This window comes from Ranitomeya variabilis, chromosome 6 (assembly GCF_051348905.1).
Source record: "Ranitomeya variabilis isolate aRanVar5 chromosome 6, aRanVar5.hap1, whole genome shotgun sequence".
NCBI lineage: Eukaryota > Metazoa > Chordata > Amphibia > Anura > Dendrobatidae > Ranitomeya > Ranitomeya variabilis.
In genome coordinates this window covers 541,907,290-541,932,973 of record NC_135237.1, presented here as the reverse complement: position 1 = coordinate 541,932,973, position 25,684 = coordinate 541,907,290, and the positions used below count along the sequence as shown (strand labels likewise).

Here is a 25,684-nt window from a genome sequence, read left to right as displayed (position 1 = left end):
TGAAGAGGTTAATATTTGCGTCCCTGGTGGGCTAGAGATGAGAAAGACTTAGCTGAAAAATCTGACCGTCTCAGCTAAGGTAGGTGTTAATGAAAGCATCCCTGGTGGTGTAGGGTACAGTGAGGATTGCATGCAGAATTCATTTTGGATCTTATGTTAATCATATAATCATATATTAAGTATATTTTTTTTTAAAGCACTAAAAAATAATATTGTTGGCCACATAGTGATGCCTTAATTCTTTCGCCGATTCCAACCAGGAAAACCCCCAAATTCCAAAAAACACCCATTTGAAAGCAGGGTTTGTGTATGTCTTCTAAATTGTGCAACATTTATCAAAGTATCGCACAAGGTTTAATACATTTGGTGGGTGCATCTTTAACTATAAAACTGTTTCTCCACTTTTTACTTCCCTGCTGTACTGGAATAAAATTTTGATATATTTGTTTTTTTTTACTATTTTGCAAAATTAAGTTAATAACTGTGGCAAAAAACATCAATTGCACAGCTAATCACACCTACGTACAAAAAAGGGTGTGAATGGCGTAAAATCGCAAATATTGCTTGCACGGCTTGTGCCAAAATGTAAAGCTTTTGACACCAAAAAGCTTGGGCCACATTGATCACGTGCACTTCACTAGGGCCGTATGTCATTGATAAAGCCACCACACCACTCTCCCGCGAGCATGGCTTGCTAGGTCATTATTTTTGGGGTTTTTACTTATATAATGTGGTAGAAGGCCAGAAAAGTACCCAAAGGGGACTTCATGACTCCTTGTTGGAGTTTTTTTCATTAAAGACTGGTAGTAATGTCCATTTAATCTGGTGATACTTACAGACAATCGTATAATTTTGTCAAAAAGTTGTTCTTGTGGCCCAACAAAGTCGAAGACAAAGTACTGCAAAAAAAGGAAGGATAAATGACTGATTCAGAAAAAGAACAAGGTTTGTGGCATAGATTTATAATGTGTCAGGTATATTATAACATTAGCAGCATTACAAGCAGGGTCCACATCAGCACCCAGAGGACCTCAACAAGTGCCAGGACGCCATGTGTTCAGGAAGCCTACTTGGCCCTATGCACACTGCATGTATGGAGCGGATTCAGCTCTATATCGATTGGGTGTTGACTGTGTTGTACATCCAGCACCCGAGTCAACTGCTGGGATCAGATCCCAGCACTATAACCCCTTAGATGCCATTGTCAATTGTGACAGCGACATTTAAGAGGTTGAAAATCGGGTGCTGATTGGTTGTCATGGAAGCCATGGACCTTCTAAAGGCCAACATGTCTACTATGTTCGTACTCTTAAAAAGCCCAGCCTGTAATTTTCCAATACACTCCAATAATACAATATTGTACAGCTGATCACCTCTTCAGGTCTCCTTAGAAAACTAATAAAAAATATATATATATATATATATATATATATATATATATATATATATATATATATATTCTAAAAAAAATAATTAGAAAGAAATAAAAATTGCATAATTGATATCATCATGAGCATAGCATATAAAATAAGAATTGGCAGGTTTTCTGTCTTTTGGTCAATTCGCCTCCCTAAAATAGTGGAATAAACAGAGATCGGAAAGTCATTTGGACCCCAATAAGGTAATAATAAAAATTAATATTTGTATCGATCAAGATATATTAAAAGATTGCTCTTGGAAGGCGAGGAGGAAAAATTGAAAGCAAAGAGGATCCCACAGTGACTAGATCACCCAAAGGTCTGCACCTGAAACCGGCCCTGATTAGGTGTGAGGAGATACAACTCACTGAGATCACTAATGGTGCGTGTCCATGATCAGGATGGCCGGCGGTATGGACGGAGCGGCAAATCCGCTCGGCGCTAAGCCCGCCCCCTTCTGGGACGCAATGATGCCGGATGTGTTCATTCTACACATCCGGGATCATCGCACCCCTCGCATAGCGCCCTGTGTTATTCCTTGCGGCGGCGCAGCGTCGCCGCAAGAAACACGGACATGCTACGATCTTAAAAGACGCGCAGCATGTCCAGAGTCGCAGGGCCGACGGATGCGTGTTACCACGCATAGTGGAGATGGGATTTCATAAAATCCCCTCCACTATGCTGGAACATCTGGACGCTGCGTGTTTGACGCTGCAGCCCCACGCAGTGTGAAACACGCAGCGTTTCCTGAACGTGGACACGTACCCTAAGGATCCCTTTTTCAGCACACCCAGATAATCATTGATCCTCAAAGGACCCAGGCATGTGATTAGGTTTGCCTGCAATATTGAATGTATTGCAGTCTGATCTATATTGTCTGTTATAACCCCAGGTCCACTCTGGTAAAAACTGACTGATGCACCATATTTTCCTAGTAATAACCTGCAAATTGCCTCTTCTGAGAATAATAATAATAATATTATTTATAAAAATAATAATAGTAATAACCTGGTAATTATATTATCCTTCCACCTGCTAGGCCTTAACTCTATTGCCCATAGCAACCAGTCAAAGAGCAGCTTTCATTTTATCAACGCTGATTAAGAAATGAAAGCTGAGCTCTAATTGGTCGCTATGAGCAACAAAGTCAGTTCTCTTTTTATACAGTTTTGATATCTAGGCCGAGTGTATAAGTTATGCCTGAATTGTCCATGTATCGGCCATTTCCAAGATGGTCAGAAGTTAATGTAATAGAAGGGCAACATGGCACTCACCTCATTGTAAAAGGGGGCATTTGTTCCTTCTTTGACTGTGGTTTGTTTCTTTTCATCCCCGATCTCAATGATAACAACAGGGTCAATGTTTTCTCCAATCAGCTGCCGGGCTTCTGTTATAGTTATGGCAATCTACAGTGGGCACACAGCCGAAAAATAATGCACCAATTAGTCCATGTAGGCACAACTCTGAATCTGGTGTCCTGAATTTAGGATTTTCTTGGGGGAACTTACCTGATAGGTTTGGGTTCTTGTTTCTCCGTCGTGAATCTTGGATTCTAGCTTGGCTCTAACGAATTTACCAGATAGTAATCATTAAAGAAGCATGAGATATATATATATATATATATATATATATATATATATATATATATATATATATATATATATATATATATATATACAGGGCTGTATAAAAGTTTTAGGCAGGAGAAAAAATGCTGCAAAGTAAGAAGCTTTCCAAAATATAAGCGTTACCAATATATCTGTATCAATTAACAAAATGCAAAGTGAATGAACAAAAGAGAAATCTAAATCTCATCAATATTTGGTCACCGCCATTTATCTTCAAAACAGCATCAATTTTTCTAGGCAAAGCTGCACAAAGTCAAAAATTTATGGGATTACAGTCCGGTGTTTCAGTAACCAGTTATACCAATCAGATGATAATGATCACCAATTTCATGCGTAGGTTGAAACACAGTAGTCACTAACTGAAACAGAAATAGCTGTTTTGGAGGATTAAAACTGGGTGAGAAACAGCCAAACTCTTCTACAAAGGTGAGGTTGTGGAAGATTTTCACGTCAAAGATCATACACCATGACTAGTCTGCGAACAGCAACAAGACACAAGGTAGTTATACTGCATCAGCCGGGTCTCTCCCAGACAAAGATTACAAAGTAGACTGAGGTGTCAAAATGTGCTTTATGCTCAGAAGCTCAAAAAACGAGCTGTAGACACAGTGGTCAGCCATTTTAAGTCTAAGGGCTCCAATTCGTTATTTTTTTACACCTTTTTTTTTAAATAAAAATTCAATTTGATACATTTTTATATTTGTGCCAAGTTCCTCATGGCATTTGCGCTATTTACACCCAAGTCTCGAGTACGAAATCTGCACTTCGTTTTTGCGCAGTTGAAGATTAACATTCTACATTTTAAAGCTTACTGAAAGGATCATGCAAGATTTTACTCTAAAGAGGTGCAAAAAATGTGTATCTCATTTGAGCCAAATATTTTAAAATTTGTGCATCATTTTGATAAATCTGGCACTCGGTCCACCAGAGAAAAAAAGAAAGACAAAGCAGAAAAACAACTTACAAAGATTCAATTATTAAATTGAGGCACAAGAGTATAGTATTAAAACAATTTTGGACTTAAAGGGTTGTTTCCAAAAAAATAAGTTATACCCCCTACGGTAACATAAAACTTGTTGATCGCTGGGGTTTAGACCAATGTGACTCCCAGCAATCCCAAGAACAGGGCTCAGGAATCTCATCCTGAATGAAGTGGAGGTCCGAATGGGTTGGCCAGATTAAGCGGAATATAGAATTCAGCTTTCTCCGACAGTCCCATAGGCAATGAATAAAGTAGAGATTGTTCACTTGGACCTCCACTCCATTCAGGTCACTGTTCTAGAGCCCCTTTCTTTTGATTACTGCGGGTCCCGGCCATCGGACCCCAGTGATCAGCAATTTATCCCCTATCCAATGACTAAGGCATGACATGTTTTTTGTGGGGGAAAGGTATGAACCCTTTAGAAGAATGCCAGAAGAAATTGTTAGTTTTTCATCACTTTCTTACTTTTACAATATATGAGTTCTTATGTTTTGTGGTTCGACTTTCTTTGCTATATTGGAGTATATACTGTTCAAAATGGGGTTTCATTTTGATTTTCAGAGCAAATGTGTGAAACAATGATGCTTTGGAAAATCATACATACCGTTTCCTTTGCATGGCGGAAGACAGAGACGTACTGGAGAGTGAGAAGTCAGTGAGCAGACTCTCACTGCTGCCACCCAGACTGCCCCCGGGAACGTCGCCATGTATGCTGTCTGTGTCATCGAGTCCTCCTTATCACATGGAAAAACACATGGTAAAACATGGTAAAATATGTTAATGTGAGATATATAAAAAAAACTGTACCCAAACTAACTCCATTAAAGTCAGTGGGGTCAGTCAGCCGGCTTTTTGTTTGGTAAAATAGAGACATTTAGGTACTGCCCTAGGTTCGCCCAAAACTGGATAGCATTACACACTTTTGGGTGTAGTTTACTTAAACACTATTGCCTATAGATTATAAATTCCCGGTCCACCTTTTACTCCGCACTGATGTTTTAAAACGTCAGTGCAAAGTATAGCAGCTGCACAATATCGTGCAGCTACAAGAGCAAGGAGACGGCTGTCAGACACAGCCGAGCTCCACGTAGAGAAGGCAGAAATGATTTAACGATGCAAAAATTATTTGAATATGAGAAAAATCTTGACAGCTCTTTAAACTGCATGTATAAAAAAAAAACTAGTCAGGAACAGGGGAAAATGGCCCGGTCTTGAACTGGTTAAACATTTCTGTTTTCAGACTGGAACATTTTTTTCAATTTTACAGGACAGTTTCTAAATATTTGGGACAATCCTATAATCACTTGGGACAAGGACTCTGATATAGTTATGGCTCCATTATGGAAGTCAGTAGGTTAGTGGGAAGAGGTGCATTTTTGGAGGTTTCTGATCACCCATTGTACAGGGAACTACACAGTCACATTTACTTGAATGGAGCTCTGTTGCAGTCCTCTACAAAGTTGGTATCTGGATCAGCCATACTGCAGGGAAATGCTCCACCATTTTGACATATTACCGATCAACGGTGACTCCAGACGTTACTTTCCTCCAACACTAATTAAAAATTAATCGCACACTCGTGAACACTCTTTTTCTACACTTTTTGCTAGATATTTTTGTGTTTTTTTGTGACAGTAGGGACCAGGCGCACAGTCTGTTACCGTGAATTAGCATTATCCGACAGCAGGAATCTGAGAAGAAAAAGCCCAGGACTGACTGTCAAGAGGTCCAACTACCAGAATCAGAGGATCGTCAATCCCAGGCCTTACAGAATGAGTGCAGGTACATGTATGAGGTATTGGGGAGGGTGAGCCGTGAAAGCTTACACCTGTACTAACACATAGAAACAAACTATGTTTAAAGGTGACCATTCACCAAGTCAGAAGTCAGACAGTTTTTGCCCTTATTTTATTCTCACTCCTCCCCTGATTATTCTATGGATTTTTACGCCCACTTGGCTAAAACAACTAGATTTCTATATAGGGAAGAGGAGGCTATATCTCAGGAACGGAGAGGCGCAGAAACAAAAGAAAAGCATCACCAGATTCAGGAGAACAGCGGCATTTACACCAGTTGAAAATAAAAATTACTTATTGATGGTAAATGACAGGTTGTCTTTAGAATGAATGATGGAGCCGCTTTTCAATACCAGGCATAGCCACAAGCTACGTGAACAAAGAACCCCTAGTGTTCTATAATAACATACGGTGGTATACAGGATTTAGAGTTGGTATGACTTGTCCAGTCACTGGGTGGCGCTCTACACTGATCTTTTTTGTACTGTGCATTTTCACAGACAATACTATGTCACTGTGACGGAATGAATGGGAGGATTATGGCGAATCTCTCTGGGTTATTACATTTAATCTCTTGTGAAATTCTCAGCAGTGATTGAATTTCTCTGGAGGAAATAAAACGGTCGCACAATCTTGATCTGGGTCTATTGTGAGTTTTTCTGTGTTTGATTTCTAGGCCTTACCTAGTGCACCCTTGTTTGCAAATGTCAAGCCTTTGTCACCCTTCTTTTTTTTCTTCAAGTGAAGCCCGGAGAACAGACCCTTCCTGGAGAGAGAGGGAGGGAGAGACGCTTTATGAAAGGCAATGATGAGGTTATTATATTGCGCAGTTTGCATTATTAACCCTTCCTTTTACATTTTAATCTTTCTTTCAACTAGGAGCAACTTTGAAATATAAAGTATAAAAACAGTCTATCTACTAAAATAGTAATCTTCTATTTTATCCATTCACTAAATATATCCCTTATCGCTTCTGTAGCACCATCCTATGCAACAGCGCTGTACAAAGATTGCCACCGTTCTCATATTTCACACACACAAGGGCCAGATTTATAGGAAGCTCATCAGTATATGATGGAGAGATGGCTGTGATAGCTACCAGCCAAACTATCATTCAGCCGACAGCCATTTAAGGTGTATGGAACGTGTAAAAGGAACCTGTTATGTCCCCAAAACACTACTAACTTATGTAATGTATTATGGTGATGTACAGCATGTGAAGTGTTAATGCATAATGTGAGTATAGAATAGGATAAGCTTAGGAATACATAAGACATAGGATAAGGATACTAGGTATAGGATATGAGATAGGACATAGGTAACGATAGAACTAGCCCAGTGGGTGGACACTAGTGTTAATACAAAAGGGGGGCAGTTACTGGATAGACTATCAGGGGCCCCATGACAGACCTGTCCAGGTCCAAACACGAGTCCCGTACAGCAGAACGGGGATGGGTAGACAGCACCCGCAGACACAGAACGGCACGGTTGCTGGCATGCAGGACCTGGGACACGTCATTGCCGGAGGAGGGGCCGGGGCGGGGCCAGCCGGATGGGTAGACAGCACCCGCAGACACAGAACGGCACGGTTGCCGGCATGCAGGACCTGCGACACGTCATCGCCGGAGGAGGGGCCGGGGCGGGGCCAGCCGTCGAAGCTCCCAGAGCGATCAGCGGAGCTCCAAGGGAACAACCAGGAGGTGACCGGCAGGGGAGCCGACAAGCGTATAGTAACCGGGTACAAACGGGTGTCAGGAAACTGAGCGGGAAATACCAGAGCCAAGGGAACAACAGAAAGGGAAGTCAGAAACCAAGCCGGGGTCAGAGAACCAGATAATCACAGACAGAACCTAATCGACAAGCAAGTGCGACGTGAGGGACAGGTCGGGACAAAACAGGATGAAGACTCCTCACAGGACAGGCACAAAGCACAAACACACAAGTGTACAGGGGTCACTTAACCCAGCCGAGGGCAGAAGTATAACTGACAAGGAAGCAAGCCTCCCGCGGCTATAAAAAGCCCTCCCCTATCCAAGGGAAGGCCAGCAGCATTAACCCCCTAGGCTCCTGCTCAAATCCTACCATAGGACCAGCACCCTCAAACCACATAACTACCTCCCCTCTCTCTTACCCCCCCAGCCTCATTCATCACTAATCCTCCCCCTATCCTTCTCATACTATGAGAAACTATCGCAACCCCTCACACTTAAAATCTGTGCCACTGACCCCCCCCCCCCTGCTTCCTCTCCCTGGGGCACTTTGGAATGCCCGCTCTATATGCAACAAGCTCCACATGATCCATGATCTCTTTACTTCCCGCAACCTTTCCTTCCTGGCCCTCAGTGAGACCTGGCTGACGCCCGATGACACGGCCTCACCTGCAGCACTGAGTTATGGTGGCCTCCAATTTACCCACACTCCTCGCTCTGGCAACAGACATGGCGGAGGAGTTGGTTTCCTTCTTTCTAAAAACTGTTTTTTCAACCCTATCCAAACCCCACCCTCCCTTATCCTCCCTTCTTTTGAGGTTCACTCTGTCCGTATCTATGCTCCCTCCAATCTCCAAATAGCTGTCATATACCGACCACCGGGCTCAGCCACTGCCTTCATCGACCAATTCTCCACCTGGCTCCTTCACTTTCTCTCCGCTGACATCCCCACCATCATCATGGGCGACTTTAATATCCCTACTGACACCCGCCAGCGAGCAGCCTCCAAGCTACTGGCCCTTACTTCATCCTTTGGACTCACCCAGTGGTCCTCCACAGCCACCCACACAGACGGACATACACTAGACCTCATCTTCATCCGCCTCTGTTCCTTATCTAATCTCGCAACCTCTCCCTTCCCCCTATCTGACCACCATCTACTCACCTTCTCATCCTTGTCCTCCTCACCCACCCTCCATGTCCAGCTATTACCACATCCACGCAGAAACCTCGCACATCTAGACATTCACAGACTCTCAGACTCTCTCCTACCCCTGTCCTCCATATCTTCACTCCACAACACGGACAGCGCCACCGCGTTCTATAACTCCACTCTCACATCAGCCATAGACTCAGTCGCCCCTCTCAAGCATGGCAAAGTGCGACAAACCAATAGGCAACCTTGGCATAACAATCTCACAAAAAACTTAGACAAGCATCCAGGGTTGCAGAGCGACGTTGGAAGAAAACACGCCTGCCAGACGACTTCACTGCTTTCAAACAAGCTACATTTCAAAAACAAGATCGACCAAGCAAGGCAAACCCTAACTGTTCCACGTCCCCAACCACTCCATATACCAGACCTCTGCCCTTCCCTAATAACCTCCCTCTCCAACATCACTGAAGGAGAGCTTACTCGCCTCTTATCCAAATCACACCTCACCACCTGTGCACTTGACCCCATACCCTCCCACTTGCTCCCCAACCTCACTAACATGCTCATTCCAGCTCTAACCCATCTCTTCAACCTATCGCTATCTTCTGGCACCTTCCCCTCTGCCTTCAAACATGCCACCATCACACACATCCTCAAAAGAACTAACCTTGACCCAACTGCTATGCCCAGCTACCGCCCCATATCATTGCTCCCGTTTGCTTCAAAACTCCTTGAGCAGCATGTCCATGCTCAAATTTCCTCCCACCTCTCATCTAACTCTCTCCTTGACAACCTCCAATCTGGCTTCCTCCCCAACCACTCCACCGAAACTGCCCTGACAAAAATTGCTAATGACTTACTCACAGCCAAAGCTATCAGACAGTTCTCCATCCTCCTTCTTGACCTGTCCTCTGCTTTTGACACAGTCGATCACTGCCTACTGCTACAGATTCTTTCTTCCCTTGGCATCAAAGACCTTGCCCTGTCCTGGATTGCCTCATACCTTTCCGACCGCACATTTAGCGTTTCCCACTCCCACACTACCTCCTCATCCCGCCCTCTCTCTGTTGGAGTCCCTCAAAGCTCTGTCCTAGGGCCCCTACTTTTTTCCATCTATACCCTTGGCCTAGGGCAACTCATAAAGTCCCATGGCTTCCAGTACCACCTGTATGCGGACAACACTCAGATCTACCTCTCTGGCTCAGATGTCGCCTCTCTTCTGTCCAGAATCCCGGAGTTTCTGTCAGCCATATCCTCCTTCTTCACCTCTCGCTTCGTAAAACTCAATGTAGACAAAACCGAACTCATCATCTTTCCCCCATCTCACATATCCCCCCTACCTGATCTATCTATTATGGTAAACGGCATCACGTTCTCTCCCGCACCTGAAATCCCCCTGCCTCGGGGTAACTCTCGACTCTGCCTTGTTCTTCAAACCGCACGTTCAAACTCTCTTCAAACCGCACGTTCAAACTCTTGCCACCTCCTGTCGCCTCCAACTCAAAAATATTGCCAGAATCCGTCCCTTCCTCACCCCACAATCTACTAAGACTCTTGTGCATGCCCTTATCATCTCCCGCCTCGACTACTGCAACACCCTCCTCTGTGGCCTCCCCGCTAACTCTCTTGCACCACTCCAGTCTGTCCTCAACTCTGCTGCCCGGCTAATCCACCTCTCTCCTCGCTACTCCCCTGCTTCTCCCCTTTGCAAATCCCTCCACTGGCTCCCAATTCCCCAACAAATCCAGTTCAAACTACTAACACTGATCTACAAAGCCATCCACAACCTGTCCCCTCCCTATATCTCTGAACTAATCTCCCAATACCTTCCCTCACGTAATCTCCGATCCTCCCAAGACCTCCTACTCCCCACCACACTTATTCGGTCATCACACAACCGCCTCCAAGATTTCTCCCGAATATCCCCCATCCTCTGGAATTCCATGCCTCAACACGTCCGACTATCCACCACCCTCGTATCCTTCAGACGGAACCTGAAAACCCATCTCGTCAAGAAAGCCTACAGCCTGCAATAACCATTCTGCCGCCTCGCCATCGCCAGAGCAGCCGCCTCACCACCGCCAGAGCTGCTGCACCTCCGACCTTCTGTCTCTTCCCCACTATCCCATAGAATGTAAGTCGGCAAGGACAGGGTCTTCTCCCCTCTGTACCAGTCTGTCACTGTAAACTTGTTTACTGTAAACGATATTTATAACCCTGTATGTAACCCCTTTCTCATGTACAGCACCATGGAATTAATGGTGCTATATAAATAAATAATAATAATAAATAGACAGTTCAGTAAGAGTTAGTGAAGTGGATAGTAAAGGTCAAGTTCAAGTTTTGGGGGCTGCTACGGGCAACATGTGTTGCTTGTTCTAGGCAGTGGACGTGGAAGATGGACAGAAACCCGCATAGGGTGGTGGCCGGTCCCGGGTGCACTGCCAAAGTGGATGAGAAATCCCTGAGACTGACAGAATCAGTGGCCTTGGGGATAGTCTAGGATGAGCTAGTGACAGGACTGAAGAGGAGTTGTGCTGAGAAAGAAGAAAATGTGAATTGCATTGTTCTAGCCCACCTGTGTCCACCTGATGAACTAGGCCTGTTTAGTAAAAGTTTGACTGTTGCAAAGAAGTTGGTGTCCGATGCATTGTGTTTGGCGTCTCCTAAAGATGGAAGCCTGGTGTCAGCGGACGCCTGTGGCCTACAAATGAGTGTGATGCAAACACACCTGACAACATGCTGGGACTGGGACACTCCTTGTCTGTAAAGTGCCAGAGTGCAACCGGACAGCACACTGGTACTGTGACAAGCCTTGTCTGTAAATTGCCAGACAGCAGCGCGGTCACGACTACCGCTCTGCGCCACTTTACACACGCCACTATGACTATAAGTTGGCGATTCTTGGGAAGAATAAAGTTAATTTTCTTTTGCTAACTGTGTTTTCTTCTAAGGCGGCCATAAGGGATCGTGCACACATTTTTTTTGTACTAGTACCTGTGATATTTCATGAGCTTGTGCACGGTCCGTGTAATAAATTGGAGACATGTCCAATTTTGGTCAAAAGTGATTTTATTAAAATCGGCAATGCAAGTCTTTGGGTCCGTGGAACAAATCGGACCTCACTCGGATGACACTCGCACTTGGATTTTCGCGGAGTAACAGGAAGCAGAAAGTGAAGAAACTTTTCTTCTGGTATGTGGAGAATTTGGCAGTGTGAGCCCACCCTTATCCTGTTAATGAATCCTATATTCTGCAGGTAAATGGCGTTTCGAGACATGAAAGGTTCACTTTATGAATTAGACAGTATTGATAAATCTGCCCCATTTTTCTCAAACTTTGTCAATCACTCTGAACACAATGGGTAATTAAACAAGATGTATTGTAGTACGAAGAGTTATTTCCTGTGGATAGGTGATAAATTGTTAATCCCCTTCTTAGCCTAATAGCTAAGTTATCCTTTAGCAGAAAGTCTAGCACAAGTCTGCCATATGTAGGGGAATCGAGAAGACCTCTTCTTTAAGTGTTCTGTATTGGCAGCCTATGGAATGATTAATATTTTGTTGGCCTTCCAGCGCAGATCAATTTCGCCTCTCGAGGTGCCAAGTACGTAAGCGATTCTGATGAGTCCTATGATCAATTACAGAAGCACCGCATTGTGTCTGACACTGGAGCCTCCGGCAGGGGCATTTGGACGGACCTGTCAAAACATTTGGCCCCCGGATAGGAATTAAGTATGTTTATTTGATTGTGCTTGTAGATGTCAATCAATTGATGATACCATCTGTGCCTGGCGGCAGCAATTGGATGGCAGATGCCCGTCTCTATCATAATTAACACGCGGCATATGCATCTTATAGACAGTGATTACTACTTATCTGCCTTACTAGATATTCGAGTGCAGAAAATGCAGCAAGAAAGGTTTATGTAAAGTAATATATTAGCACTAGTAAAAGGGCATCTACCGGGTGTATAGTATCCTTAGGTAGCTTTGCATCCATTTCTGATGTCCTCGATCCACGGAAGAGGTCCAAATTTTCAAGCTATTCTAGATGCTCCCAATATTCCCAGCTGAGCACTAATACAACAGTATGTCCATAAGATATTACTAGATTAATGAGACATATGTAAAATGATATATCGTTGGGGTAGTAGGGCATTACAAAACTGGGGGTAACGTTTTGTCTAATTCAGGTGACCCCGATTCAGGATTTTATGCTATACCAAGTGTGTTCCCATTATTCCCAGCTGACTACTAAGCAAATAGGAATGTCCATAATACTAGATTAATGACACATACAGTGATCAGCATACATGAGTACACCCTCTATAAAAAGTAAGATTTTAATCAATATCTAACTGAATACAAAAACAATTTCCCAAATTTTGCCAACCCTGAGTTTCATAGAATGTTTTAATTAACCCATAACATGAAAGTAAGGTTAATTATAACTTTCATTTCAAATTCTTCAGTTTTACTCAAATTAGTTGATACAAAAATTAGTACACCCCAGAGCAAAACTACTACAGCTAGTATTTTGTATGACTTTAATGACAGCACCAAGTCTTCTAGGTCTGGAATGAAGAAGTTGGAGATATATTGTAACATCTATCTTTTTCCATTCTTCCATAACGACATCTTTTAGAGCCTGAGTGCTGGATGGAGAGTGGTGATAACTTGTCTCTTCAGAATTCTCCGTAGGTATATGGTCGGGGTCAGATCAGGAGACAGATGGCCACTGAGTCACTTTCACCCTGTTCTTCTTTAGAAATACAGCAGTAACCCCATTTTTTTAAATGTATGATGCCTACAGTGAGACATGGTGGTGGCAGTGTCCTTATGTGGGGCTGCATGAGATGTTGATGTCGGGGGCTACATGTCATTGGGGGTATCATGAATTCACAGATGTACTGCTCTATAGTGAAAGAGAAGATGCTGCCATCACTCCATGCCTTTAGCAGACGAGCACTTTTCCAATATGACAATGTTGCAAAACTCACATCTGTTCCATTTCTGAAGAAGAACGGGTTGAAAGTGACTCAGTGGCCAAGTGTCTCCTGATCTGACCTAACACATATTGGGAATTCTGAAGAGACAAGTTGTCATCATTTTCCACCCAGCATCCAGGCTCTAAAAGAGCTCGTTCTTGAAAAAATGAAAAAAAGATGTTGCAATATGTCGCCAATTTATTTATTCCATCCCTAAAGGACTTGGCGCTGTCCTTAAAAATCCTGGAGGTCATACAAAATTCTAGGTGTAGCACTTTTTTTTGCAATTTCACCAGACTTGAAATTTTTTCACGTTTTCGAGTACACGATATAGTAAAACCAATGGTGCAGTTCAAAAGTACAACTTTTCCCGCAAAAAAAAACAAGCCCGCACATGTCCATATTGACAGAAAAATAAAGAAAGTTATGGCCGTGGGAAGAAGGGGAGCGAAAAACAGAAATGAAAAAGGGCTGTGGCGTGAAGGGGTTAAACAGCATGTGTTGTGGCTGTCGAACAGTCCAGGGGACTTGAACATATTTTTCGAGCACGCCAAAGACAATCAGCACACGGGCATGCTTGGATAATACCTAATCCGAGCACTTTCGCTCATCACTAATGTCAATGTTTTAGTGGGAAAAAAATTCAATTTTTCATTTCATTCATTAATTTCTGCAAAATTGTGGAATAGTTAACAATCTTCTCGACAGTAGTTTTGCATACTTTAAGGGTGCGGTTTTTCAGATGGTAAGCCTACGCTCACACAATGAGCTTTTGATGCATTCTTGAGTATTTTTGCTGCCTCAGTAACGCAGCATCTTCCCGCAAAGTGGATGGGAAATATAAAAAACTGACCTGTGGTGCGTGTTTCAAATCCACAGCATGTCAATTTACCTTGCGGGTACGCTGAGTGTTCTCATTAACCCCATAGAATTGCATTAGGTGCAGAAAATCCACAGGTAAAAACTGCACAACGGTTCTAGGTACAATTACGTTTTATCACAGCCAAACACCAGGATCGATCAAAAACAAAGCATTTATTTAAAGCCTGGGACCCAAAAAATAGGCAAAAACGCTAGCGTCAAAAACACGATAAAAGTGCAAGATAAAAAAAGCATCCTATTTTAAATTATAGGTGCAGAAATTGTGCAACATGAAAAACTAAACAAAAGCTCAGCGTGGGAACATGGCCCAAAAGATCGGGTTGTTCCATAAAAAAAAGTCCTCATGCAATTCCATTGGTCAAAAAAATAAACAAAATTATGGCTGTCAGAAGACAGAAACTGAAGCCAAATTATGGTTTCGCAAGTGTTTTTTTAGTGGCAAAAAACCCTCTATATTAAAATAGAATGATTTATATCAACATACAGTAACCACACCGACTTGAAGGATACATTTACCGGGTCATTTTCACTGCTAAAAAATAAAATCCCACTTGGAATTTTCTTCCTCTTTTGCAGTACATTATATGGTAAAGTGAAAGGTCTTGAATCTACTATATAATTGTCTAAGATCACTTCCGTCTTTCTGTCTGTCCTTCTGTCTGTCTGTCACGGATATTCATTGGCCGCGGCCTCTGTCTGTCATGGAAATCCAAGTCGCTGATTGGTCATTGGAAAACGCCCACGACCATTGCAACGACCAATCAACGACGGCCATATTCTGGCAGCGAAATGGCCGCTGCTTTACTGCCCTGCAGTACTCCGTTAAAGCAGCTATTAACACTGTGTGACCAACTTTTTACTATTGATGCTGCGTATGCAGCATCAATAGTAAAAAGATCTAATGTTACAAATAATAATAAGGACCTGCCATGACATCATGGTCATGTGACCGCGATGTCATCACAGGTCCTGCGCTCATACCAACCCTGGGACCGGAAGCTGCCGCTTGCACCGCACACAGGCTCCAGGACTTCAAGGGGCCTTTGGAAGGTGAATATATGTTTATTTTTTATTTTAAGTCTTTTTTAACCACGCATATAGTGCCCACATTGCTATATACTACGTGGACTGTGTTACATACTGCGTGGGCTCTGTTATACACTACATCTCTGTGCTATATACTATATAGGTGGGCAATATACAATGTGACTGTGCAATATACTACGTGCTCTGTGTTATTTACTACGTAGCTGTGCAATATACTATGTGGCTGTGTTATATACTACGTAGCTGTGCAATATACTATGTGGCTGTGTCGGTTCTGTTATATACTACGTCGACTGCAATATACTAAGTGGCTCTGTTATATACTACGTGGCTGTACAATATACTACGTGGCTATGTTATATACTATGTGGCTCTGCTATATACTACGTCGCTGACCAATATATTACATAGCTTTGCAATACACTACGTAGCTGTGCAATACACTACGTGACTGTGTTATATACTATGTGCCTGTGCAATATACTACGTGGCTCTACAATATACTACGTGGCTATGTTGTATACTACGTGGCTCTGCTATATACTACATGGCTGACCAATATACTACATACCTGTGCAATACAGTACGTGGCTATGTTGTATACTACGTGGCTGTGTTATATACTACATAGCTCTGCTATATACTACAGACGCTGTGTTACATACTACGTAGCTCTGTTATATACTTTGTAGCTATGTTATATACTACGTCGGTTGTGTTATATACTACGTCACTGTGCAATATAGTACGTAGACTATATACTACCTACATATTCTAGAATACCCGATTCGTTAGAATCGGGCCACCATCTAGTAATATAATATAATTCTATTGCAAAAATCTGATCACATCTTTTCCTTTATTTTTCATTCTTAGGGCAGCCATGTTGTACTGAGCAAGATAATCTTTTATGGAAGAGTGTAGTGGGCACACTCTGTGACATGTGTGGAAAAGCTGAGCTGTCCCTGTCACCTATTGTCACCCTGTGATTTCTGCCTCATGCTAATATGATGATCAGCGCCACCCAGTGGTGGCATGTGCCGGCAAAAAGAATGGTAATGCCTTTATTTAACCCCTTAATGACTGCCAATCTGCCTTTTTAAAACTAAGGCGTGGGGACCCCTCTATTCTTAATAACCAGCCTTGCTGAAGCAGACAGCTGAGGATTGCAGCCCACAACTGTCAGTTTTGCCTGGCTGGCTATAGAAAATACAGGGGAACCCACACCATATTTTTAATGTATTTATTTATAGCGCAGGCGGCTGGTGATGAATACTCCCATCAGCCTCTCCTATTGTCACTATTATTAGCAGCAGCAGATGTTGGCTGATAAGAGTAATAGTCACATCAGCCTCCGCCTGCTGTCTCTGTTATCACTGGAATATAATGCTCATCATTCTCCCCTGCACACACTGATCGCCGACAGAGCAGAGGAGAATGATGAGATCCATGTTCAGCACCTGGCGCCAGGGAACAGCGCTTACTGTAATGCTGCTTCTCAGGCGCCCGTGTGTGGTACTGATGCGGCAAAGGGTTGCCACACATGTGCCGCAAGTATTAGGCTTCTTTTACACTAGCGTCGGGCCGAGGTTACCGACGCTAGCGTTGTCTCCGCCGCACAATGGGTGCAGCGGATGCTTTTTTTCAGCGCATCAGCTGCCCCATTGTGAGGTGCGGGGAGGAGGGGGCGGAGTTCCGGCTGCGCATGCGCGGTCGGAAAAGACGGACACGTCGCACAAAATAACATTACATGTAGCGTTTTTTTGTGCCGACGGTCCGCCAAAGCACGACGCAATCCGTCGCACGATGGACGCGACATGTGGCAATCCGTCGCAATGCGTCGCCAATACAAGTCTGTGGGGGAAAAACGCATCCTGCAAGCACTTTTGCAGGATGCGTTTTTTCTGCAAAACGACGCATTGTGATGGATTGCAGTTAACGCTAGTGTGAAAGTAGCCTAACACACACGGACACTGTCATATCTGGTACCGTTTTTTTCAGTATAAAGGACATTTAAAAAATGATGCAGATGTAAAGTAGGCATATGAAAAATGTAATGTGAACGTTGAAAGTTTGAAAACCGTAAAATTTTCAGTATTTTTATAAAAGCAAAACATATCATCCTAAATTTACCACTAACATAAAGTACAACATATCACAAAAAAAAAAACAATGTCAGAAACTCTGGGATGTATTAACACATTCCAAAGTTATTACCAGAAAGTGACACAGCACAGATCATAATCCATCCAATCTGTGAGTCCCTAAAGTGAAGGGATGGCGCTCCTGATTTACAGAAACAGCTCAGCTTACGGTAAGTTTTTTTTTAGGAGGATTTCGAAGCAGATCAGCTCCAAAAAAAAACAAATAAAATAAAAACACTTCACTTCCACTTTTAATACTTTTCTTATTCATTAAAATGGAAAAGCCAATTAGATTTTGAAAACCTTAGCATGAAAAGAACACCAGTAAAAATAAAAAAAAGTATCCTTGTTCCCACAAGTGTAAATGCAGGATTTTTTTTCCCACTGTTTTTTTTTTTTTTTCATTTCAAGCATAAAATTAACTGTCCAAGCAAATCTTATGTTATTTCATGAAAGCTTGTGCCCCCTGTGCGTTGAACTGGGCAGGGTTTTTTGTGCACTATAGGAAGCCTGAAAAAAAAAGCATGTAATAAACTTAGTTGGGGGGGGGGGGGGGTGTTAGGCAACATGAAAGTTTTTTTGTACTAAAATCTGCATTAAACCACATAAAGGGGGGAAAGCATAAAAAATAGCAAAAATGCAGCTGCAGAAAGCATGCAGGTAAAAAAGAAATACAAAAAAGCTACATGTGAACAAGCTTAAAAAAAGCAGCATTTCCTAAAGTGGATTCTGTCTCTGAAAATCTTTGTGTCACCTTTGCCAAAACCTTACAAGAGTGTGTAGGCAAAAAGTAAATTTACATATTTTTACCATTAAAAAAAAGAAAAGACCTTGATTTTCCAGATCATGAAATGAATCAGATGAAAAAATGTGCAGCTAGTTAGATAAAAGCGACGTCCAATTTTAGATATTTACTTTAAAGATAAAGCCGCCATATTGTACACATAATTGTATCGTTCATAGCTATCCTTGGCCCCCCTGGGGGTCACAATTTCATTTCATACAGACCCAGTTTGTTTTTGGAGCATGGGATTAAACCTGGGAAGAAGGAGGAAAACATACAGAAGAACATACAATCCCCTGGCAGATCATCACTACGCTTGGATTTGTACCCTGGTCCCCAGTACTATATGGCAATCACCACTGAGTCGCCATGGTGCCTCCCCCTTATTAACCCCTTTCTGACCTTGGACGGTATAGTACATCTGATCAGATCCCCCGCTTTAATGCAGGGCTCCGGCGGTGAGCCCTCATCAAAGCCAGGGCATGTCAGCTGTTTTGAACAGCTGACATGTGCCCGCAATAGCTGCGGGTGGAATCACGATCCACCCGCCGCTATTAACTAGTTAAATGCCGCTGTCAAACACTGACAGCGGCATTTAACTAGCACTTCCGGCCATCGGGCCGCAAATGTACGCATCGCTTACCTCCGTCACATGATCGGGGGTCAGCGATGCGTCGGCATGACAACCAGAGGTCTATTGAAGACCTCTATGGGTGTTGATGCCAGATTGCTGTGAGCGCCACCCTGTGGTTGGCGCTCATAGCAATGCTGAAATTCAGCTAGATAGGAGCGATCTATGCATCACTTGTATGTAGCAGAGCCGATCTCAGGCTATGCCAGCTTCTGTCAGCATGGCAAAAGTAAAAAAAAAAATGTTGCAAAAAAAATGAAAAAAAAAAAAAATATAAAAGTTGAAATCACCCCCCTTTCGCCCCATTTAAAATAAAACAATAATAAAAAATCAAATATACACATATTTGGAATCGCCGGTTCAGAATCACCCGATCTATCAATAAAACAAAGCATTAACCTGATCGCTAAACGGTGTACCGAGAAAGAAATTTGAAACGCTAGAATTACATTTTTTTGGTCGCCACGACATTGCATTAAAATGCAATAACGGGCAATCAAAAGAACGTATCTGCACCGAAATGGTATCATTAAAAACATCAGCTCGGCACGCAAAAAATAAGCCCTCACCTGATCTCAGATCATGAAAAATGGAGACGCTACGAGTATCGCAAAATTGCACTTTATTTTTTTTTTATTTTTTTTTTTTTAAAGCAAAGTTTTGAAAAAAAATGTTAACATTTAGATAAAGAAGTACCTAGACATGTTAGGTGTCTAAGAACTCGTAATGACCTGGAGAATCATAATAGCAGGTCAGTTTTAGCATTTAGTGAACATAGCAAAAAAGCCAAACAAAAAACAAGCGCGGGATTGCACTTTTTTTGCAATTTCAACGCGCTTGGAATTTTTTTTCCCGTTTTCTAGTGCACGACATGGTAAAACCAATGGTGTCGTTCAAAAGTGCAACAACTTGTCCCGCAAAAAATAAGCAAACAAGCCCTCACATTGCCATATTGATGGAAAAATAAAAAAGTTATGGCTCTGGAAAGGAGGGGAGTGAAAAAACGAAAACGCAAAACCGAAAAAAAAGCTGGGATCATGAAGGGGTTAATATGTACGTTCCTATATATTAGCAATAGGGACGGCATACCTGGACATGGGTGTCCTGGCTATATAGGACTTACCTATGGGTATGTGGGCTGCTCTCTGCCGAATCCATGGTACAATGGGCAGATTAATAGGAAAGTGCCATTTATTGCAGAACTTTCCTTACTGCCCAGTAGGTTTCAGCAGGAGACTGTAGGCAGATCCTCGTCAGATGTGGCTTATCAGGTACAGTATGCAAACACTGAAACCAGGTCCTAGCAGTGTAAACAGTCCCTTCCCTTGTGGTGATTTACTGTACATCCCATAAAAAGGCGTATGACTTCTTGTGAATTATAAAATAGAGCCTTTTCCAAAGAAATATATATATCATGTCGCTACCACTCACTGAAGCACTATTGGTGCTGCCATATGGCGCTATTGTGATGCAACACCATGTGGCGCTCCCAACACATTAGGCGGGATCAACGAGTTAAAAGAGGGGGCTCCATTTGTAGTGGCGTAACGGGAAGCTTGTGGGACCCAGTGAAAAATCACAATAGGGTCCCCAACTATCATGGGTTTTTAGGCCAGTGGGACCCTTTGGACCCCACTAGGTTCCAGTGTCGGGTGTCTCTTAATGTGAGACCTTTTGTGATTGCCTTTCAAGGTCCCAGTGTCGTATTTGTGCCATACTGAAAGATGCGGCTGCCATGTTCTCTCTTTCCTGCATTGATCCTAGGGGGAACTGTGACTGTAATGGGGACAGTGTGGCTGAGATTATCGAGCACTGAGGCGGGCACTGTAATGGAGGCACCATGGGTGGCACAGTTGTGGGGACACTGTGTCTGACATTGTTATGTAGCATTTAAAGGGTTATTCCCAAGATAGTAATTTATCCCCTATTAAAGTGTCCTAAAAAAAGTCTAAATAGAGTGCCCCCATAGTAATCATCATAGTGCTCCCCTAGCATGGAGAGCCAAAGTGCTTACATAGCTGTGCCAGGTGTAAAGGGTTATTCTTAAAATAGTACGTTTTTTCCGATCCTCAGAATAGGGGATAACTAATGATCGCTGGGGGTCCAACAATCCCAAGAGCGAGGCTCTGGAACCCAGGATCCGGACTCTGCAAAGCCCATCTTACATGGATCAGAGGTGGGCAAGGTCGACCTCTACTCTATTCATTGTCTGTCGGAAGTTGGAGCATGTGAACCCCTGATGGGGCCCTGCAGACCCCAGTTCCCTTGTTTCAGAGACTAATTTTTGGGATCAAAGGAGGTCACAGCAGTCGGACCCCCAACAATTTGTAAGCTATCTCCTTTCTTAAGGGAATAACCCTTAAATGATGGCACTGTTAGGGATGTACTCTGACTAATACTATGGGGGAACAGACTGTAATGGTGACATTGTGGGGGCATTATTGGGCATTAAGGCAGGCACTATTATGATTGCACTGTGACTAACACTGTTATAGCTGTGTCTAAAATTGTTATGGGGTGTTGAGGCCGGTACTATGGCTGGCACAATCAGGTCAGTGGGCACTGTGACTGTATAGGGACACTGTGACATTGTTATGGGGTGTTGAGACCAGTACTGTGGCTGGCACAATCATGTCAATGGGCACTGTGACATTGTTATGGGGTGGTGAGGCCGGTACTGTTATGGGAGCACTATGGCTGAAACAATCATGTTATTGGGCACCATGGCTATAAGTATATGGCTACACTGTGACGTTGTTATGTGGTGTTGAGGCCGGTATTGTTATGAGAGCACTATGGCTGGCAGTGGCACAAACATATTATTTGACACCCTGGCCTTAACTATATGGGTACACTGTAACATTGTTATGGGGTGTTGAGGCCGGTATTGTTATGGGAGCACTATGGCTGACACAGTCATGTCAATGAGCACTGTGACTGTAACTATATGGGTACACTTGTCTGTGTTATGTGGTGTCGAGGCCGGTACTGTGGCTGGCACAATCATGTCAATGGATACTGTGACTGTAACTATACGGGTACACGGTGACGTTGTGATGGGGAATTGAGGCCAGTACTGTTATGGGAACACTATGACTGACACAATCATGTTATTGGCACAGTGGCTATAACAATATGGGGACACTGTGACATCGTTATGGGGTGTTGAGGCGGGTACTATTATGGAAGCACTATGGATGACACAATTATGTTATTGGTACCGTGGCTGTAACTATATGGGTACACCGTGATGTTGTTATGGGGTGTTGAGGCTGGTACTGTTATGGGAGCACTATGGCTGACACAAACATATTATTGGGCACGTGGCTGTAACTATATGGGTACACCATGATGTTGTTATAGGGTGTTGAGGCCAGTGCTGTTATTGGAGCTCTATGGCTGACACAGTCATGTCAATGGGCACTGTGGCTATAAGCATATGGGTTCATCGTGACATTGTTATGGGGCGGTGAGGCCGGTACTGTTATGGGGAGCACTATGGCTGTCACAATCATGTTATTGGGCACTCTGGCTGTAATTGTTATAGTGGCACAGTAACTTTTATGGGGACACGGTGACATTATTATGGTGTGTTGAGTCTGGCACTGTTTTGGATTTATTTTGGTCATTACTGTCGCTGTTAGGGTAAGTAGAGAATTATTGCAGACATTATAGGGGCACTTTTTGGGGACTTATCTTACTAAACTTTCCTTGGCATTGAAGAGAACTTGTCCTATTCCACTCACAGGATATGGGAACGTGGTAAGACAGAGAAATAAAGGATTTTACATAAGAGGCAGAAAATGTAAAGCAATCATGTACATGTACATCTGTGCCTAAGAGAAGAGCTTAGTAATAGATTTCCCCCTGTATAATTCTCCTGGGGACAGAAGGTCATAAAAAAGTACGGTAATTATGAGTGAGGCAATAGCTCTTAGGGCCATCTCCGGGAAAGCACACTGTGGACCTTCAGTAAGCTGATGGCTCATAGCGCTCGGGTAATGTGGAGCGTTTAGTGTTTGAGAAATGGGTGTTCTCACTCCATGCTGATAAATGAAGGTGGAGTGTCTTAATGTGAGAACCGTGCGGCTCCTTCAAGTGGTTCTTGGCGCAGTGCACAGCATACTGTGTGCACAGGAATGATACTATAGAAGGAGGGAGCTGGACAAAAAGTAAAACAATATAAAGAATAGAAGAATATATACACTTGTCAATATGTTTAAAAGTGTTAATAAGGTTAGGAAAAAGATGCAGATTTTGTTATGTAATTCCATTTGTCTCTCAATAAGACAATCATTCCCCATAAACATTATAGTTATTTGAACATACTTTGATTGGGTCATCAATAACAATGGGTTTCCTCATGGGTCTGTATTGGGCCCTCTTCTATTTACTATACATTGCTCCAAAAATTACATCAGAGCTCAACAACAAGTTGAAAATCTTTAGTGACACAAATTGGGTAATTCCCCCATCCTGATGTTCTGTGTGTCCCCCTTCTTGGTTTATTTACACTCCATCCTTGGCCTTTTCCTGGTATACATGTCCCCCATCCTGGGCCCCTTTCTAGTATGTATATTTCCCATCCTGCTATATATATCCCACATCCTAGTATGTCCTTCATTCTGGACCCTTTCATGGTGTATATGTAACCCCATCCTGGTATATCTGTCCCCCATCTATGTATATATATATACCCCTTCCTGGTATACAGTACATGTCCTACATCCTGTGCCCCTTTCTGGTATATTTGTTCTCTGTTCTGCCATTTAAAAAAAAAATTCTTATCACCTTCTTCCTCTCCCTCGGCATGCGGCATCCTCTTCTGTAGCCGATGCAGAGACAGGCAGCTGACATCGGCATGCCAGCTATGGCGACCCATGATGTCACTGCCATGCAACTCCAATGCCTGGCATACCGTCGTCAGCTGCCAGACTCTGATTGGCCGGCATCGGGTACTGCAGCGCACGGAGCTGGAGGATTCCTGCACTGCGATACACTTCAATTGCATGAGCATCCTCGGACACGCATCCAGCTGAAGTAGAAATTGTGGTCGGTGGGCCCCCCTCCTACATGGCCCGGTCGTGGTTGCACCCTCTGTGACAGCGAGTTACGTCCCTGACAACAGATGCCAGATTCAGGCCCTATTTGTATAGTAGGCTTCTGAATTTGTAACCCAAGCATGCTCTACTCATGGCAAAGGCCATAGTGAAGAGAGAGGAAGGAGGTGAGCTGTGACATCAATGATTATGAATCATTGATATTGTATTATTTATTGTATATGGAGGTGATATTAGTTATTGTACAGAAAGAGGAGAGGGTGAGCTGTGACATCACATATTGTGAATGGTGGATCCTGTGTTATCTATTGTATATAGAGGTGTTATCATTCATTGTACAGGAGGAGGAGGAGGTGCGCTGTGACATCCCCTATTGTGAATGGTGGATTCTGTGTTATCTTCTGTATATGGAGGTGTTATCAGTCTTTGTACAGGAGGAGGAGGACGTGAACTATGATGTCACTTATTGTGAGTGATGGATCCTGTGTTATCTACTGTATATAGAGGTGTAATGTGTCATTATATATGGGTAGGAGGAGGTGAGCTGTGACATCACCTATTGTGAATGGTGGATCCTGTGTTATCTACTGTATATAGAGGTGTTATCAGTCATTGTACAGGAGGAGGAGGTGAGCTGTGACATCCCCTATTGTAAATGGTGGGTCCTGTGTTATTTACTGTATATAGAGTATAGAGGTGTTATCAGTAATTGTACAGGGGGAGGAGGAGGTGAGCTGTGACATTCCCTATTGTAAATGGTGGGTCCTGTGTTATTTACTGTATATAGAGGTGTTATCAGTCATTGTACAGGGGGAGGAGGTGAGCTGTGACATCACCTATTGTGAATGGTGGATCCTGTGTTATCTACTGTATATAGAGGTGTTATCATCACTCATTTTACAGGAGGAGGAGGTGAGCTGTGACATCACCTATTGTGAATGGTGGATCCTGTGTTATCTACTGTATATAGAGGTGTTATCAGTCATTGTACAGGAGGAGGAGGTGAGCTGTGACATCCCCTATTGTAAATGGTGGGTCCTGTGTTATTTACTGTATATAGAGGTGTTATCATTATTATTATTATTATTTATTGTTATAGCGCCATTTATTCCATGGCGCTTTACAAGTGAGGAGGGGTATACATAATAAAAACAAGTACAATAATCTTGAACAATACAAGTCATAACTGGTACAGGAGGAGTGAGGACCCTGCCCGCGAGGGCTCACAATCTACAAGGGATGGGTGAGAATACAGTAGGTGAGGATAGAGCTGATCGTGCAGCGGTTGGTTGATCGGTGGTTACTGCAGGTTGTAGGCTTGTCGGAAGAGGTGGGTCTTCAGACTCTTTTTGAAGGTTTCGATGGTGGGCGAGAGTCTGATGTGTTGTGGTAGAGGGTTCCAGAGTAGGGGTGATACGCGAGAGAAATCTTGTATACGATTGTGGGAAGAGGAGATAA

General features: G+C 43.1%; 1 protein-coding gene across 2 annotated transcripts in view; it reads right to left on the bottom strand.

Annotated features, from left to right (window-relative positions):
• Positions 1 to 25,684, bottom strand: part of FER1L6 (fer-1 like family member 6) — a 181,733-nt gene that overhangs the window by 106,627 nt on the left and 49,422 nt on the right. The window contains exons 2-6 of one of the 2 annotated variants that reach the window (XM_077271183.1): positions 6,508 to 6,590; positions 4,633 to 4,762; positions 2,927 to 2,981; positions 2,693 to 2,824; positions 837 to 899 (exon numbers count right to left, since the gene is read on the bottom strand). In XM_077271183.1, the coding sequence (XP_077127298.1) occupies positions 837 to 899; positions 2,693 to 2,824; positions 2,927 to 2,981; positions 4,633 to 4,762; positions 6,508 to 6,590 (463 nt within the window). Of the gene's footprint in view, positions 1 to 836; positions 900 to 2,426; positions 2,466 to 2,692; positions 2,825 to 2,926; positions 2,982 to 4,632; positions 4,763 to 6,507; positions 6,591 to 25,684 lie in introns of those variants that run through there. The other variant, XM_077271184.1, reaches the window with a different exon arrangement.